This window comes from Rattus norvegicus, chromosome 3, assembly GCF_036323735.1.
Source record: "Rattus norvegicus strain BN/NHsdMcwi chromosome 3, GRCr8, whole genome shotgun sequence".
NCBI classification, from domain to species: Eukaryota; Metazoa; Chordata; class Mammalia; order Rodentia; family Muridae; genus Rattus; species Rattus norvegicus.
In genome coordinates this window covers 116,040,767-116,057,637 of record NC_086021.1, presented here as the reverse complement: position 1 = coordinate 116,057,637, position 16,871 = coordinate 116,040,767, and the positions used below count along the sequence as shown (strand labels likewise).

The window sequence follows — 16,871 nt, the reverse complement described above, 5'->3', positions numbered from 1 at the left end:
CATTCCAGCTGCATTCCAGACCTAGGTCTTGGGTGTGATCCCTTCCAGTGCAGCATGTGGCTGGATTAAAATTCCTTTACACTTACATTAATGTCTTAGCTCTTACTGTTTCTGAAATACAAAACAGAGATTTGTTTTCCAGAAATAAGTAAAACATTTATCAAGAAATAATAGTTGCTGTCAAACTTTAGTTTGAACATTTTTTTCTAAAGCTGTTAGTCAAGGTAGTTTTCTATCGCTATATTGTTGTGTGCTTCCTCTGCCTTAAAAAACACCAAACATTAGCAATGAATATCCTAGTAAGATCACCAGTGGAAGAGGAAGCCCTTGGTCCTGCTAAGACTGAATCCCCAGTGAATGTGGTTGTTGGGGGGAGGGCGGCAATGGGGGGAGGATGGGAAGGGGAACACCCAGAAAGAAGGGGAGGGGGAGGGACTAGGGGGATGTTTGCCCGGAAACCGGGAAAGGGAATAACACTCGAAATGTATATAAGAAATACTTAAGTTAATAAAAAAAAAAAAAGAAAAAAGAAAAAAAAAAGAAATACTCAAGATAATAAAGATGGAAAAAAAAAAACACCAAACATATTCTTTATACTAATATTAAACAAGAAATAAAGTATTAGGTTGTTTCATTATCACGTGAATTAAAAAATAGTATTGCAAACCCACAATCAAATTTTGATGTCATGTCAGCATGTGATGGCTGTTGTTCAGACCACTGATTATGCATTGTTATTCTAACATTTTAAATTTGTTGAATTTAAGCTATAATAGACCATATTTTTAGTGTGGTAATATATTTGAAACTGGATTATCAAATAGTATTTCATGAGCAAACTTAGATTCCTTTCAAGAAGTCCAGCTTAGAAGGAAATAAAATCTGGATCAGGACAGGTAGGGAGAAAACCTAAAAGTTTTCTTAACGGGATTGTTGAGGGGAGGGTGGTAATGGGGGAAGGATGGGGAGGGGAACACCTATATAAAGGGGAGGGGCATGTTGGCCTGGAAACCAGGAAAGGTAATAACAATTGAAATGTAAATAAATACCCAATTTAATAAAGACAAGAGAAAAAAGAAAAAAATATTGTGCAGAACTGGAATGACAGACAGCTCAATAGTCAAGACCTCTTACTGCTCTTGCAGAGGACCCAACTTCTGCTCCCAGAACCTACATGAGGAAGATCACAATTGCCTATAACTTGAGCCCCAAGTGATCTAACACTACCTGCATTCATGGCATACACTTACACAGACATATGCACACATATGGGATAACATTACCTAGCCAATCAGTAGTACTAAGAAGGAAGGATGGGCGTTCCAATGCCAGCTGACCCAGACGGAGCACTAATTAAATGATGAGAATAATAATGGTAAGTAAAACTAATGTTTAGTGAACAAATTCAAGGTTCTATCCAAAATTATGTTTATAGATAACCTCGTGGATCCTTACAAGAGCCCACAACCTGGGTGTTATTCCCAACTGCAGACCTGGGGTACCCATAGTGAGGTCATATTGTCATCAGAATTAACCTGGTTGGAGTTAGAGAGTAGATGAAGCTTTGAAGAAGTTTAAAAGAACCTCACTGAGTAAAGCCAATTTTACTCAGAATCATTCTGTTTCACAGATTTTAATTAACAGTTTGAAATTTGTAATATTACTTGAATTTCAGACTGGTGAAAATTGAACACAGTATTAAAGGATCCTGGGCGAAAGGACACGAGTTGCGTCACAGAGACTTATTAAATGTGATGGAAACTCAACAGATGAATGCCGGCAAACAGGTGCAAGAGCTCAATTAATTTTTAAACCCTATGACTCAGGAGGATCACAATGCATCGTGTTGACAGCCTCAGCACCTTGCTAATTTCATCCACGAGCTTAAAAATCTCAATACACTTGAGCATGTAAATGTATTACATTTTAAAAAGTGTAAGTAGCACTAGCTTATCCTAAAACCAAAAATGTTAATTTCTCTGTGGAACCCGAAGTCATTTATCTAGTAAAAAGATGGCATTTTTTATTACTGAAATCAAATTGCTTTCACATACAAATTGAGTTCCATTATCATATGCCATATAGACTATTGCTACTAAGGACAGTTTTCCCTTTAATGTGGAATCCTTTGTGAGTTGGAAGAAAACCGATAGTTCACTAAGTTTCCAGCTTCTTAGGTGACCTGTGAAGGAAGTTTGGAACCCATGCAGTGGTGGTAGGAAGTGGTGAGGGAATGCTGAGGCCTCAGGATGGCATGATGTGCAGTGGTAAATTAGGAAGTAAAAGCCACCAAAAGTTGAGCCACTGTAGTTTGCTTTCGTGGAATTCACCTTATTTGGGGTTTCAGGACCATTTGAAAATGTGATGGAGATGGGGGTATTGCCACATAATCCTGTACACATAAACAGTCTTCAGAAGAGAGAAGATCCTAAAGTGACCACCATTTCTCGTTCATCACTATCTCTGACTTGAATGGGAAAGGTATCTTCTATCCAATGGGTTTATCTAATTTTTTAAATTAGAATTTATTCTTTTTTTTTTTTTTTTTGGTTCTTTTTTTTGGAGCTGGGAACCGAACCCAGGGCCTTGTGCTTCCTAGGCAAGCGTTCTACCACTGAGCTAAATCCCCAACCCTAAATTAGAATTTATAACCTAGTACTGAAACATGCAGTACCCAGTACCAAGCTGAAATGTGTGTGTTGGAAAAAATAAAGCATTTTGGTGAGTATTAAGGACAAGTAGATGGAAACTTCAGGAGGAAAGAAAATTCATGCTAGTCAATGGAGAGGGTGCTCAGTGGCTAAAGGAGAAATCCAGGCATGCCTGACCATTAAAACCATGTGTTTGTGATGAATATATAACAACAAATGTTGGGAAAATATTTTACTTCCTCTGTCATGATTTCTGAAGAAGCCTTAAGTAAAATAAAAGGAACAGGACTTAATTACTCAAGATTTTTGCCAGAAAAAAAAAAAGTCCTTTATTACATTTTTATATTAGCATTTTTCTCCCTATGTTTGCTTAGCTGGAGCATATTCAGCAAACCTTTTAAAAAACATAAATACAACTGTAGAGCACATCCTTCCCAATGGGTAAATTGGATGCATCTTGATTCTTAATCAAATACATGTAATCTGCACCTACTGAAAAGTCTAGATAATGGCACCAGTCACAACTGTCGCTTTTATAAACTTCCCACTATCAAGGAAACAGATGAAAAGGGGAGACAAATGCACAGCCTAATAACCTGAGCTAACAATAAGTTATTTTCAATAGAATGTGAAAGACAAAAGCCAAAGGTATTCATTTCCATTCCCAGGTTATGAGACCAGGGTGGTTGCTGCTTTCACCAGATGCACAGTCTTTAAGGCAGACAATGCACATCTCCCCCCAGGGACATGCAGGGAGAAAGCCAGACTCTTGCAACTTGATGCAAAGAGATTGGGCGTCCATTAAAACATCTCTCAGTATCATGCTATTCAGGTTTAGAGTAAAGATTCTATACTTGTTTTCAGCCAGAAAATGAGACTGATGCATTCAACACCCACCATGGAATGAGAGCCTGTGTAAAGGCACTCTGAACCTAGTGCTATCAGTTCAGCTTCCTGTCTTCCTCATCAGCAAAAAGGAGATAAGGAGACCCGCTGAACAGACCATCTTAAAATTCTGCCTTACTTGAGCACTTTCAAGCCCAAAGTCATCCTAAAGACACTGAATTTTATGCAAACAGATATGATTAAGTTTAACAACAGCAACAAATCATGCTGATCTGAATATCCTTTGGTATATTTTGCTCAGAAATCTTAATTTTCTTCTGGAGCGGTTTAATACACTATGCATTACCCAAAAGACAGATAACTGGTGTTTTAAAGAGCCTGAGTTCCATCCACATGCAGTGCCTACAAATTGTAGAAGCAGTTGTTGACCCTGTGGTATTTTGTTTTTGCTCTTTTTGTTGTTTTGTTTTGTCAGTTTAATTGGATATAAGGATGTCTGCTTCCTACCTTTCATAATTTTGGTAGGGACATAGTAACATAAAGTACGTAAACATGATTAACAGAACGTTTACTTTCAGCATTCCCTTTAGTATGCTACCTGTAAAGTAAATTATGTGGAGTAAGTGGTGTTGGAAATAAAAGATAACTGGAGAGATAACTTAATAGATTAAGTGCTTGCCATGCAAACCAAGGACTGGAGTTTGGATCCCCAACATCCACATAGAGCCAGGTATGTGTAGCCTGAGGCAGAGACAAAGAATCTAGGCCAAGATATCTAGATAAATTAGTCTGAATTGCCAAGCTTCATCTTTATCAAGAGACCTTGCCTTAATTTATAAAGTGCAAAGCAATAGGGGAAAATACTTAATACTTAAGGTTAACTCCTCCATTTAATGCGCTCTCTCTCTCTCTCTCTCTCTCTCTCTCTCACACACACACACACACACACACATACACACACACACATACACACACATACACACACACACATACACACACATACACACACACACATACACACACATACACACACACATACACACACATACACACACACATACACACACACACATACACATACACACACATACACACACACACATACACACACATACACACACACATACACACACACATACACACAACACACACATACACACATACACACACACACACACACACACACACACAGGCTCACACAATATTTCAGATACACTGACTACAGAACTTTAAGTACTTAGATTTAAGATCTCACTATGGACATTGTGGGTTTACAGAGTGGAGCATGGTGTGCTGCATTTCCTATACTTACTTGACAAGCATTCAATTGCTTGGCTGGAACTTTAGAATGTTTTGTTTCACTAAGCCAGTTTCCTGGAACTGTCAGGTTAGAAAATGTATTGTGGACAATCAGGTGTCTTCTTTCTCTTTTTGTTCCTATGTTACTGTGCACTGTATCTTTGATAGGAGTTACCATAACATCTGCTTGGCATTCTTATTAAATAATATTATTTTAATAAGAAATTGTTATTTAAGAATTCATCGAGGTCAAACCTTCCAGTGTTTTTTCATCAGTATTTAGACTATTCAAGGTGCTAAGTATTGGCTAAATGCACAGGCACCTCTTGGGTTTTGTAGAATATTTCATGTGACATTGTGGACTGTAATTATTTTAGTCTAGACATTCTCTACTGGGAACTTTCAATGCGCTTCAGCTAATAGGCAAACTAAATACATGGAGCAGCAGAGCAAGACCGTGACAACAAAGGAGTGGGTGAAGATGACTCACAATGTATTTTACTGTTGTGGAGCTGTGTTTAAGAAAGAAGACACCTGTGTAGAAAGAGATCCTATGAAAGCTAGAGCAAAAAACGAAAAATGTAACAGAAAAAGAAAAATAGTAAAAAACAAAACAAAAATTTATACTCTTAAAATGACAGGATACACGTTGTATAAATTATATTGCAAGAGAAATATAGAAGTTTAATTTTGGAAAATAATCTCCGGACCAGATGGTTGAAACATGATCTGGATGGTTTATGTTAATGAAGCTCAGGTACTTGTTTATGGCATCAGTTATTAAATAGTCAACATCAGATGAAAAATAATAATTCTGAATCTCATCCTTTTAATATATAAACACTACTTTGTAAATTTTGAACTATACAATTAATTTGTGCGTTAAAAACATTTTGTACTTTCTTTTCTATTCTGACCTACTCTCCTCTTAGCCCAGAATAAATGTTTGGCAGATCCTTAATGTTTAATGTACCCTTTCCCTACCTACTCTGTTTTACAGCTTAGAATAGGAGAGATGTTTATGTATGAACCTGGAACATTGGGGGGATGAAGATACATGTATACTAAATACTCTTGAGTGCTTTTAATGTTTTTTTTGGGGGGGGTTACAATAATCCCATGTTACTAGACTTATAAATACAACATCTTCTAACTGGAAGACAAACTCAGAATTTAAGCATGTTACCTCACACCCACAACCACAAAGACAATGGCTTTTCTGAAGTTCAGCACTGTTTCTCTTACCTAGTATTGTCTTGATGTAACATAACCATTCCTATGTTTTTCCTTGGAGATGATTAAGATGGTTTGTATAAATGATGTACTTACAGATGCTTGAATATGACTTAGCTGACAACAGTTATTAAATTATAGTGACAACATGTAAAGTGTGAGCAGAAATACTATATTGTTTAGATTGATTAGTTTAATATTATGACAGTGTTAATTATTATTCAAATTCTAGAAATCTACTGCAGTTCTAATTATACTACCACCCTTTCTGCATGCTTCGTTAATTATTTATTTAATTTGGAATGATAAATGCAAGATAAATACCAACTTTGAAAAGAAGGTCAATTATGGATTGGAAAGGTTATCATGGCCAGCAATTAAAATACTCTGTATTGGTAGGAAAATAAAGAAGTACATTAACAAAAGAGAACTGAGAATGCTGAACAGTTTTATCTGTATCTTGAAATGCATATATCATAGAATAGTGTTGTAAATCAATAAGAAAATGTGTGCTAATGCTCATAGTATAATAAGTTATTTTTAATGTAAATCAAATACTTAAGCATATAAACAAAACCAGAAATACACCAAAAATAAAACTGATAATGTTGGAGAGGCATGGGCTTTTTTCATTGTGCTGTACCTTGAATAAGTTAATTAATAAATGGGAGGGGCGAGGAAGTGACGCAGTTGCTGCGAGTGCATGTGTTGCCAGCATGAGACCCTGAATGGAATTCCCAGCAACCATGTACAGTCAGGCCTGGCTAAGCCCGAAGGACTGTGGAGTGGAGACAGGCAGATCTTGGAAGTTCTCTGGCAGCTAGCCTAGCCCAGAAGTGTGCTTCTGGTTCTGAGAGACATATAAGGAGGAGAACAAAAGAGGAAAATAAGAGGAAGATATCCTGTGACCTCCTCATAAGCATGCACAGGTACACAGGCACACACACCTGAATGCACATATACAAATACACACACACACACACAATTTGCCACATACAGAGTTTTTTTCCTGGGTTGTTGTTCAGTCCGCACACCACAAAATCCTTAATTTCTGTATAGCAGAAAATCTACAAAATTGAGGTCAAAATCAGAAAAAATGATTTATGTATGAGAGACCAAGGGTTGATATTATTATTTTATAAATAAGCCTTCCAAATCAATAAAGAAAAAAGCAATATCACATTAGGAAGATGAGCATAAGATTTATTCAAGCAATTTACAGCCGGAATCAAATGGCTATTAGATTTGAAAAGATGCCCAAACCTACTAATTGCCAAAGAATGCAAATTAAAACGACAGAACACTATCGTTTGCCTACTCTTAGACTAGTCAGGCTGAAGAGCGATCATTCCTGTACTGGCAAGGATGTGGGGAGATTGACGCTATAATATACTATTGACGGAAGTAGATCGGTGCAATCTACTTAGAGCATAAATTTAGAAGTATTGATCCAAACTTAAATGGGCATAAATACCCTTTGACCTAAACAATTTCAATTGTATGTATGGACATACAAGGCTCTCATACATATATATTATATTATATATTATTATAGATCCTTTGTTATAACCAAGTAGGAAATATCTTACATGTTGCCATTATAGTGGTAACGTGAATTTCGCCTGCGTAAATGCACCTGTATCTTATTTATGGTTGTATTCTGAGCTGTCTTATATTTGTATGTCAATATAAATACAAGATAAATGAGTGAACAAAATTAATTGTAAAACATCTGTGCAGCTGAAGTTATTTTCCCAAGTAAGGGCTGTAAGCAAAGCATGTGAAAGACCATTTTACAGATCATTCCCTTCTATATACTATGTATGCATAGGATCATGTATGTGTGAATATATGCATAATGAGACAGGAAGTTGACTTGAGAAAGAATCTTAAAGTAATAATATTAACGGCTGACTTCATGTACAATAGCATTTCCTTTAGCTTTTGAATTCTCTTTTAAACAATGGCTACGTTTATGCAGTTTAAATTGTTTACGATTTTAATGACTTTTAAATGTAACTCTTCAATTTTATTTTTATTTTACAAAAAAATATGTAAACATTATGTTCAACTTGCATGTTGACAGTGTGTGCTATAGTAAAGGTTTGCAAGTTTGCATTTTCTGAAGTGAAAATTATCTGCAGGTGCTCCATTAGATATGCAAATGCTTGAGGAGTTAAGGCCGAGCCTGGTCATTATCCCATATAATTAAATCCATGCAATCGTGTTTGTTGAGACAATGAAATTGCTAGCAAATTCGAGTGCTCAGTTGCCCCATTAACATCATAATTTAGGGCCCACAATCACATTTGACACAGTGGTCCAGACCTCTCTCATGATTTTGTTTGTAATGGTTGTCATGTTTTCAGAAGCTAATGGTGTCTTTGCTCTTCATGTATTCACTCATTCATATAAAAGTCACGCCCTTTGTAATACCCTTAACGATGGAAAGAAAATCTGTGCTAGTAGTCCTGGAATTTTATTCATTCATTCTTCCTTTTTTCGCGTCCATTGTGTATTCATTATCTAGTCAATATATGTTTATTTAGTAATACTTGGCTGCGTGCCTAACATCTCTGGCACGAACTTGCAAGCATTGTGGCAACACACGCAGGACCTTCTCAGGTTCAAGCCAGATGGAGTCTCAGCACTGAGGGGGAAGTGCACATGGAGTCCATGCGAGGACGTTTGTAATCGATACCCACTTGCAAAAAGCAAATCCGTTTCTCTAGTGGAGTGTCCACGGGTCTATCCGGCACACTCCCGGGCAGGCCCATGAACATCAGTTTCTCTAGTGGAGTGTCCACTGGTCTATCAGGCACACTCCCGGGCAGGCCCATGAACATCAGTTTCTCTAGTGGAGTGCCAACGGGTCTATCAGGCACACTCCAGGGCAGGCCCGTGAACATGAGCAATTGACCAACATAAAATGAACTCTATGCATATGCATTTTTGTGGACTTTTTGTTTCCTTTCATTTTGAGAAATTTTTATGCTATTTGTTTTGATTTTCATTTTTATAAATTTTTGTCTGGTTAGTTTTAGAAGGGAGGGAGAACATGAAGTTGGGCACGTAGAAAACTGGAAGGGTTTGGGAGTTTCCCGACTGGGGGGAAAGGGAAATCAAGATCAAAATATATTGTATGGAAAAAAAATAAGTTAAAAACTAGCGTTTTCCCTTGAGCGGAAAAATAAGAAGCTCCTGTAAAGTGCTGGCATCTGGATAATGAACCCCTGCAGCTGATTTACTAGGCCGAGTAGAGCCAGCCATCTCCTTTGTCACAAGTACAGTTGACCGATGTGCGCCAAAGGGTAAGAACTGCAGACTCGTCTGTCACGTGCTAAGGCTGGGGGAGAAAACAGGAAGCATCTTTGTTTGTCAAGATCATCAGTGACAAATTAATGAGTTGGGTAAATAAGGAGTAATTGTGAGAGTTTGTTGCAATGAGTTCTACTTGGAGTAAGCATGCTTTTTCCCACACAGAACTAATACATTGTCCTATGGCAGCCAAGTCTGCTAATGGAATTTAAAACACAAAAAAGCAGAATTTCCTCCCTTTACAAAACCAAATCACTCAAATTGTGGTTGAGACCATATTTTCTATCTTAGCAACTCTATTCCATAATTGAATGAATTAGGTATACTAGGCTCTTATGATTAAACTCCGGAAGTGGAAAAGCAGACAGACAAGTTCTACTTCTGATGAAAAGCCCCTGGGAGGTTAGGTAGGGGTGAAGGGTTGCAAACCTGAGCTCCCCAAAGGCATGGAGCAGGTCTCATGTTCATTAATATTTTCTTCCTTATAGTCTAATCCAGCAAGAAGCCACCAAATCTGGTATGATTTTGAATCATTTTTGCCTAGTGATTTGTAAGTAGACGATTCTACCTAACCTTTGATGATCATGAGAACTCTGCCCTAGCCCTCAGACAATGGCTGCAATAAGAAACCCATTTGAGGGCTCTCATATGTGCTTCCCTCTCAGCTTAATCATTTTTTTAAAGGAAGTCTTAACTAATCCTTCACATCACCTTAGGCAAGCATTTTCTTTTCTTCCTTCCTTCCATCCTTCCTTCCTTCCTTTCTTTCCTTTCTTTCTTCTTTCTGTATTATTGCTAGGTGATGCTTTGTTCATATTGCTTTGAGCTCTGTTCTTTTATGCTTACCTTATTTGTGTGTGTGTGTGTGTGTGTGTGTGTGTGTGTGTGTGTGTGTGTGTGTGTGCTTATATGTAGAAGCTAGTGTCTTCCTCCGTTCTTGCGTTTTCGAGATGGGGTCTCTCAGTGAACCTGAAGCCCGTCAGTTTGGCTAAGTTGACTGGGATCCAACTATCTCTAGGCCCAAATTGCCGGGACTACAGGCATACACTACTGTGCCAGGCTGTTACTGGACACTAAGTATCTGAACTCAGGTCTTACGTTTGCACATCAGGTACTCCATTGACTGAACTATCTTCCCAATCCTCCTTTTTTATTCTCTTTTAATTTTATTTTATACAATCTAAATTATCTATCTTTCTTCTCTCCTATAAGCTAGAAAAGCAAAGGACTGATGCTAATAAAAAGTAGTCATGGAAATTACTCAAAGTAGAGGAAGCTGTGTTACAGACACTCTGAGCAATAGCAAGTGTTTCACAAAGCCCAAGGTCCCCTGTCCTCTAAAGATGAGACAGGAGAGTTACTGACCCACATCTAAAAATCCTCTCTAGGAATCCACTGAATGTAGTCCTCATCAGAATTCCACAAACAATAGTCACAGAGCCACAGAATGAAACCTTAATAGATAAATAATACCTTGTTATCATTAAGACTGAAAGATTTTGTGTTCATTTTCTGTGACTGTGTGGCATTGCAAAGGTCAAACTGGACTTCATCGACAAAAAGGTCGTCTGATTATAAGCGTGTTGATTTGTCAGCTACGGGTTTCCATGTACTATAGATATAGCTCGTGTGAATTTTTTATATAGAACATTAACAAAATGTTCCTTTGTGTTACTATTTTGAAATCAAAATAGTTTTTTTTTCAGATTAAAAGAGTTGGTCAAGATCCTCATAGTGTTACAGCTACTTGACTCTCAGAATTATAAACTATTCTGTGGCTTTAGGAAGGTGCCATGTGTCTGGCAAACCGAAATGTCTTTCATACTTTATAAACCAATATAATTGCTTATATTAGAATTTCTGTGATTACTATAGATACCACTTTGTTATTCTTATTTTGTTATAAAATGCTTTTATTATTTTCAAAAATATTTATTGACAATAGCCTGTAAAACTACAGCATGTTCTCTGCTTTTTCCTATTTTTCTGCTTTTTCCTCATTTAACATAAAGCCATTTGGATAATTCAATACTGTGTTTGATACTATATCCTGAAATGAATATGTTTGAAATGAAAAATCTGCTTTAAAATATCAAACTAAGTGATTACCATGTATAACCATGGTTTTAATTTCTGCAGAATTTAAAAATAACAGTAAAAAACATATAAATCATTTGAAAGTACTCTGCAATTTTGGTTAATTCATTGGCCATATGAATGTTTGCTTGTTATTTTGTATAAAAATATATGTTCTTTAAAATGTATTTTATGTGGCATTTCTCTTTTGAACATTAGTGTTGAATTATGTAAACTTTGAAAGAGCTAGGAACCCTGTCTTCCTCAAGCTTTCTCCAAATCTAAGCCTCAAATAATGACTCATTGTGTTTTGTTTAGATCCTTAGAATTCTTCTTTCTTTAAAATCAGAGGGATCAGTTAGCAGATTGAAAGAAGTTGACCTGGCTTTTCTGTTTTGATGGTGGCATGGTAGCATCTTGTTTCTGAGCTCCATCAGTTAGAGTGTAACTATCCAGTCTGACCTCCAGCACGTAGTTTTTACAGGAACACAGTGTGCTCATCAAAGTCACTGCTCAGTTACATCTCCAGGGTCTTCATGCTGCTCTGTGTCATTTCTCCCTCCTTTGATTCACTTAACAGAGAAAAGTAATATACAACACTGGTTGTCCCCATACTGTGGAACCACTATGAATTATGAGCTAAGCATACATATCCTTATGTGATTACTCTTTTGTAAGAAGCATATTAAGGATATTAAAATAATAAGATTCCAGTTATCCTCTTGATACTCATTCGTAAGAAACAGAATGGAAATGTAATTTTTATGAAATATTCACTAATGACCTGTTCCAACAGATAAAGTTCTTGTATAATTTTGTTGAAATTTCTACAATATATAAAAGTCAGCATGATTGTTCATCCCAATCCCTGAGCTATACAGAGCAAGTTTGATCTTATGTGCTTGTTCCAGAATATCATGGAGACAGTGTTTTCTGTCATTCGGCAGTTTGATTCCTTTGTATGTTCTAGATTCAAATATCATTAGATTTGTGATTTGATATTTAGTCCTTTCTGTAGACTTTTAGTGTCTTTTGAAGCAAAAGTTTTACTTTTTAGACTCTTGGCTTATCACACTTTTCCTTTTATCATTTGTGATTTGTATGTTTTAAGCGTTATTTTTATTCTTTGAGGATTTCATAACCACTTGCTTTGATTTCTCATTCTTGTTAGTTTGTTTTGTTTGGCATTTTTAACCTTTTTGTTGATTCTTTGTGAGTTTCATATCATACACCCCAGTCCCAGTCATCTACCTGTCCCTTTGTATCTGCCCTTATAACCCCCTCAAAATAAAATAAAAATAAATTAAACATAGAATTAAAAACATTTCCCATGGAAGCTGGAGTATGTTACAGTATGTCCCACAGTATAACCTTTTATCCACACATCTTTACTTGCAAATGTTTATTTCCTGTGAATAAATTGGTCTGGTCCAAGGCCTCTGGCTTCTGCTACAGCATCAATACTGAATCCTCACCAGGACTCCCTGTTACAATGTTGCTGTTCTGTGTCATGGAGATCCTATAGCTTTCAAACTGCTGGAGAAGCCCTTTTACACACTCCAACAGCTTATAAATGATGTAGATTTCATGGTGGGCCTACTCAAAAGCCCTGGATTTGGGCCTGAGTAGTAAGTAGCTTAATTGGTCAGCTCATCAACTCTTCTCCACCCACACCACTAGGGCAAGCTTTCCCACATTACCCTGACTAGCTCACCCAAGGGTCAGGGTTAGTTCTCCTGCACTCATGCCCTTACCCTTGGGGATAACTGGTTCACTGGTGCTGCTGCCCCCAGGGCCAGCCCTCCTGTGCTTCCCAGTCGAGGGCCAGGACCTGCTCTTGCAAGTACTGTAGTCAGTGAGAGGTAGGGCCACCTCTCCCGTTTTCATGATCCCCAGGGCCAACTCTCCCAACTACTGAAGGTGGTGAGGGGCCAGGTAGGGAGGACATCATACCTAGTCCATGCCACTTCACAGCAGACAAGTGGCAGAGCCAACTCTCATGCACTTATACCTTGGGGCCAGCTCATCCACATCCCTATCACCAGGGTCAGCTCTACTGTTCTTCCAAGGTACGGTACAAACCCAGCTCTCCTGCTCTCCTGACCCCAAGGCCAGTTCTCCCAGCTGCTGTAGGTGGTGAGGGGCAAGGGGCCAGTGCCTGCCCATTCTTTTCCACCAAACATTGAGCACTTTTTTCTGCTACAGAAGTCCAGTTTCTATTGCCCAACAAGTCTTAGAAATGAGATCTATGGTCAACCTACTAGGGAATACACCATTAAAGAAAACTGAACTCTGCCAACAACTATCACATGCCAATAGCTTCTTAGGAAGATGTGGGACTTGGTGCTCACCTGCCCTCCTCTGTGTTGGTTGTTTGTTTGACTTGAGCCTGCATGGGTCTTAGCATCCTGTCACAGTCACTGTGAGTTCATATACATAACTGCCCTGCTGTGTGAGGAAACCCTGTTTTCTTAAAGTCATCCACCTCCACTGTTGCCACCACCAAGGGCTCTTTTGTACCTTTCTGTCCCCTCCTTAGGAAGATCCTTGTGCTTTGAGGGCAGGATACATATGTCTGAGCACTTCCCTGTCTCATATTCCCTGCACATTAACCCGAAGTCCTGTTGCTTTTACTTTTGCTACTGTCCTGAGCATGCTCAGTTATGATGCAGCTAGATGTGGCTTTCCTTATATTAATTGCAGCACATGGTATTTCTTATTACTGTAAGTTAATGGTTTTTGGCTTTTTTTTTTTTCTTTTCTTTTCTTTTTTTTTTTTCCGGAACTGGGGACCAAACCCAGTGCCTTGCGCTTGCTAGGCAAGTGCTCTAGCACTGAGCTAAACCCCAACCCCAAGTTAATGGTTTTTGAATCATTGTGAAATTTTATATTAATGTCTTCAAAATGTCTACTCTATTTCCCTCTCACTATTCAATTCCTGTTGTTGTTGGGTTATTGTGACATTTGGTTTTGAACCATGAAGAAAACTTCAAATAAGAGGAAAGTGTGAATGAAATGTCACAAATTCTCAGAAAATCTAGTTCTTAAATATGTTTAAATAAGTCATGCTCCAGAACATTTACATAGCAAATGTTAATGTTACCTTTCTTCTTTCTTTATTCTTACAAACCATCTCTAGGTGCCTTTCCTCCCTCTGCTATCTATGCAAGAAAAGACTTGCTACAAAGATCCACCCACATTGCTACTAAGACTTTCCAAGCTCTTCGCATCTTTGTGAACAATGAGCTCAATGAACTCTACACAGGACTGAGGACAGCACAGAAGTTTCTGAAACCTGGCGGTCGCCTGGTCGCCCTCTCCTTCCATTCCTTAGAAGATCGTATTGTCAAACGCTTTTTACTTGGGATAAGCATGACAGAAAGATTTAACCTAAGCATTAGACAGAAGGTGAGGCAAACTTCACAAATGGATTCAGATCATGAGATAGAGGAGAGACGCTGTGTCAGAGCTCCTCTGAAGTGGGAGCTGATACACAAGAAGGTACTTACTCCAGAAGATCAAGATGTCCAAGCTAACCCCAGAGGGCGCTCAGCCAAGCTCAGAGCAGCCATCAAATTATGACAATCTTATTATTTGATCCACAAGTTTTTATTCAATATTTCTATTTTTTTTTACTTTAAAACTGTGTTTCTGAATATAATGTAAAGTATGGGGCAGTCTGGAAATTAATGGTATTTAGCTTTTTTTTTTTCACCCTCTGAAGAAACTGTAGGAAGTTTTATGATGACATAAACATTTTAGCTCAGGGAGCAGAGTCTTAAGAATGGAAAACTATGTTGATGTTGATTTGTGCATTTTATTTTTATTATAAAATGCAATCCTTTCTTTCATGAAGAAATGGAAAAACTATGCTGTTGTTTTAATCTGAATCTGTAAACTCAAGGTGCCAAAGAGAATAACCATATCTGTATGCCCCAAATTCCAAATTGAGAGATTCACATTTGCAGTGGACTTTCTATGGCTTATATAATTCATGATGATCATGGAATAAACTATAATTTCCCCAACCATAGCTTTCTCAAATGTAAGCTTTTTTACAAATTTTACATTTTCAACATTATTTAAAATATGCCATACTGATGGTCTTCACTAGTGAAGTCATAGTTCACATGAAGGCATTTTTCAATATGATCCATATTCCATATGTTGCAAAGTAAGCATGTAGAACTGCCCCAAAAACCCTCATAGAAAATGTGAGCAGAACTTCTTTTGCACTCAGTTGTATCTATTGCAGTATTGGTCGATACCTTTAGCAAACAATGTAATCACTTGTTTCTTCTTGTGTTTTTTGTTTCCTTAACTAATTTTAAATATTATGCAATCTGGTAAGTTTCACTATGACATTTTCACGAAAATAAAGCATGATATTGGTTCTTATCATCCCTACCACTCTCCCGTCTTCCCTAATTCCTTCCTCCTTCATTGGTCTCTCGCTTCTCTAAAATAGTCTCTTATTCTGCCTCATGGCACAAGTATTTACCACCGTCCTTCCTCCTATCCCTCTTTTTACTTGTGTGTACGTGTGATATCCATGTATGTATTTTAGACATATACACACATGTAAGTTTAAATCTAGTTTCTTTTGCATATGAGAAGAAGCATGCAGTATTTGTCCTTCTGAATCTGGCTTTTTTGCTTGAATTTTCAGTTTCATCATTTTATTAAAAATAATCAAGAATAAAATTATCTTATTATATTTTATGACTGAATGAAACCCCACTGTTTATATGTGTTGTATTTTATGTCTGCTCATGTGTTTGTTTGGACAAAGATGTATGCAGGTGCCCCATGCATGTGTTTGTTTATGAGTAGCTGAGAGGTCGATGGTAAATGCCTTCCTCAGTCATTCTTTGTCTTATGTATTAGAGATAGAGGATCACAATTAGCATGAAGCTCACTGGTCAGCTACACTGAATTGCCAGTTATCTGCAGAGTTCTGCCTACACCACCTTCTGATGCTAGAGTCACAGTTGCTGCCATTGTACCCCACTAGTTCAGGAAATAATGCCAAGAACTGACAATTGGATTATGAAAATCAGTAAAAAATAAAAAAGGATGCAAATATGATTAATCAATGGGGTAATTAATAGACAATTCTTAAAAGATAAAGTACAAATGCACAATTGCATATCGTTAGTATCTTAACCTACAAAGAAATAGAAATTGAAACTTACCAAGATAACTTGATAAGAACAGATATTACACCTAACCTTAGCCAAAGGAGAGGGACGTAAGATGGCATGAAGGAAGAAATATGAGTAATGGGTCAGGAAGGACTAAGCAGGAGTTATGAGGGTAGAGGAAGGGCTATAGGGAAGATAACTAATATACTAAAGACCTTTGAGAAGGACATGGAAACCTACTGCTGTAGAAGCTTCCTACCATGAATCTAAAAAATTCCTAAAATATACACATTTAAATGGAGTT

The 16,871-nt window shown here is 37.5% G+C and overlaps 1 protein-coding gene across 9 annotated transcripts in view; it reads left to right on the top strand.

The window, feature by feature from the left end:
• The window catches only part of Mettl15 (methyltransferase 15, mitochondrial 12S rRNA N4-cytidine), a 177,532-nt gene extending 161,374 nt beyond the window's left edge, over positions 1–16,158 (top strand). For all 9 annotated transcript variants that reach the window (XM_006234687.5, XM_008762086.3, XM_017591566.3 and 6 more), the window contains one exon: positions 14,563–16,158. In XM_006234687.5, the coding sequence (XP_006234749.1) occupies positions 14,563–15,005 (443 nt within the window). In that variant the 3' untranslated portion in view covers positions 15,006–16,158. The remainder of the gene's footprint in view (positions 1–14,562) is intronic.
• The last annotated feature ends 713 nt before the right edge of the window (positions 16,159–16,871 follow it).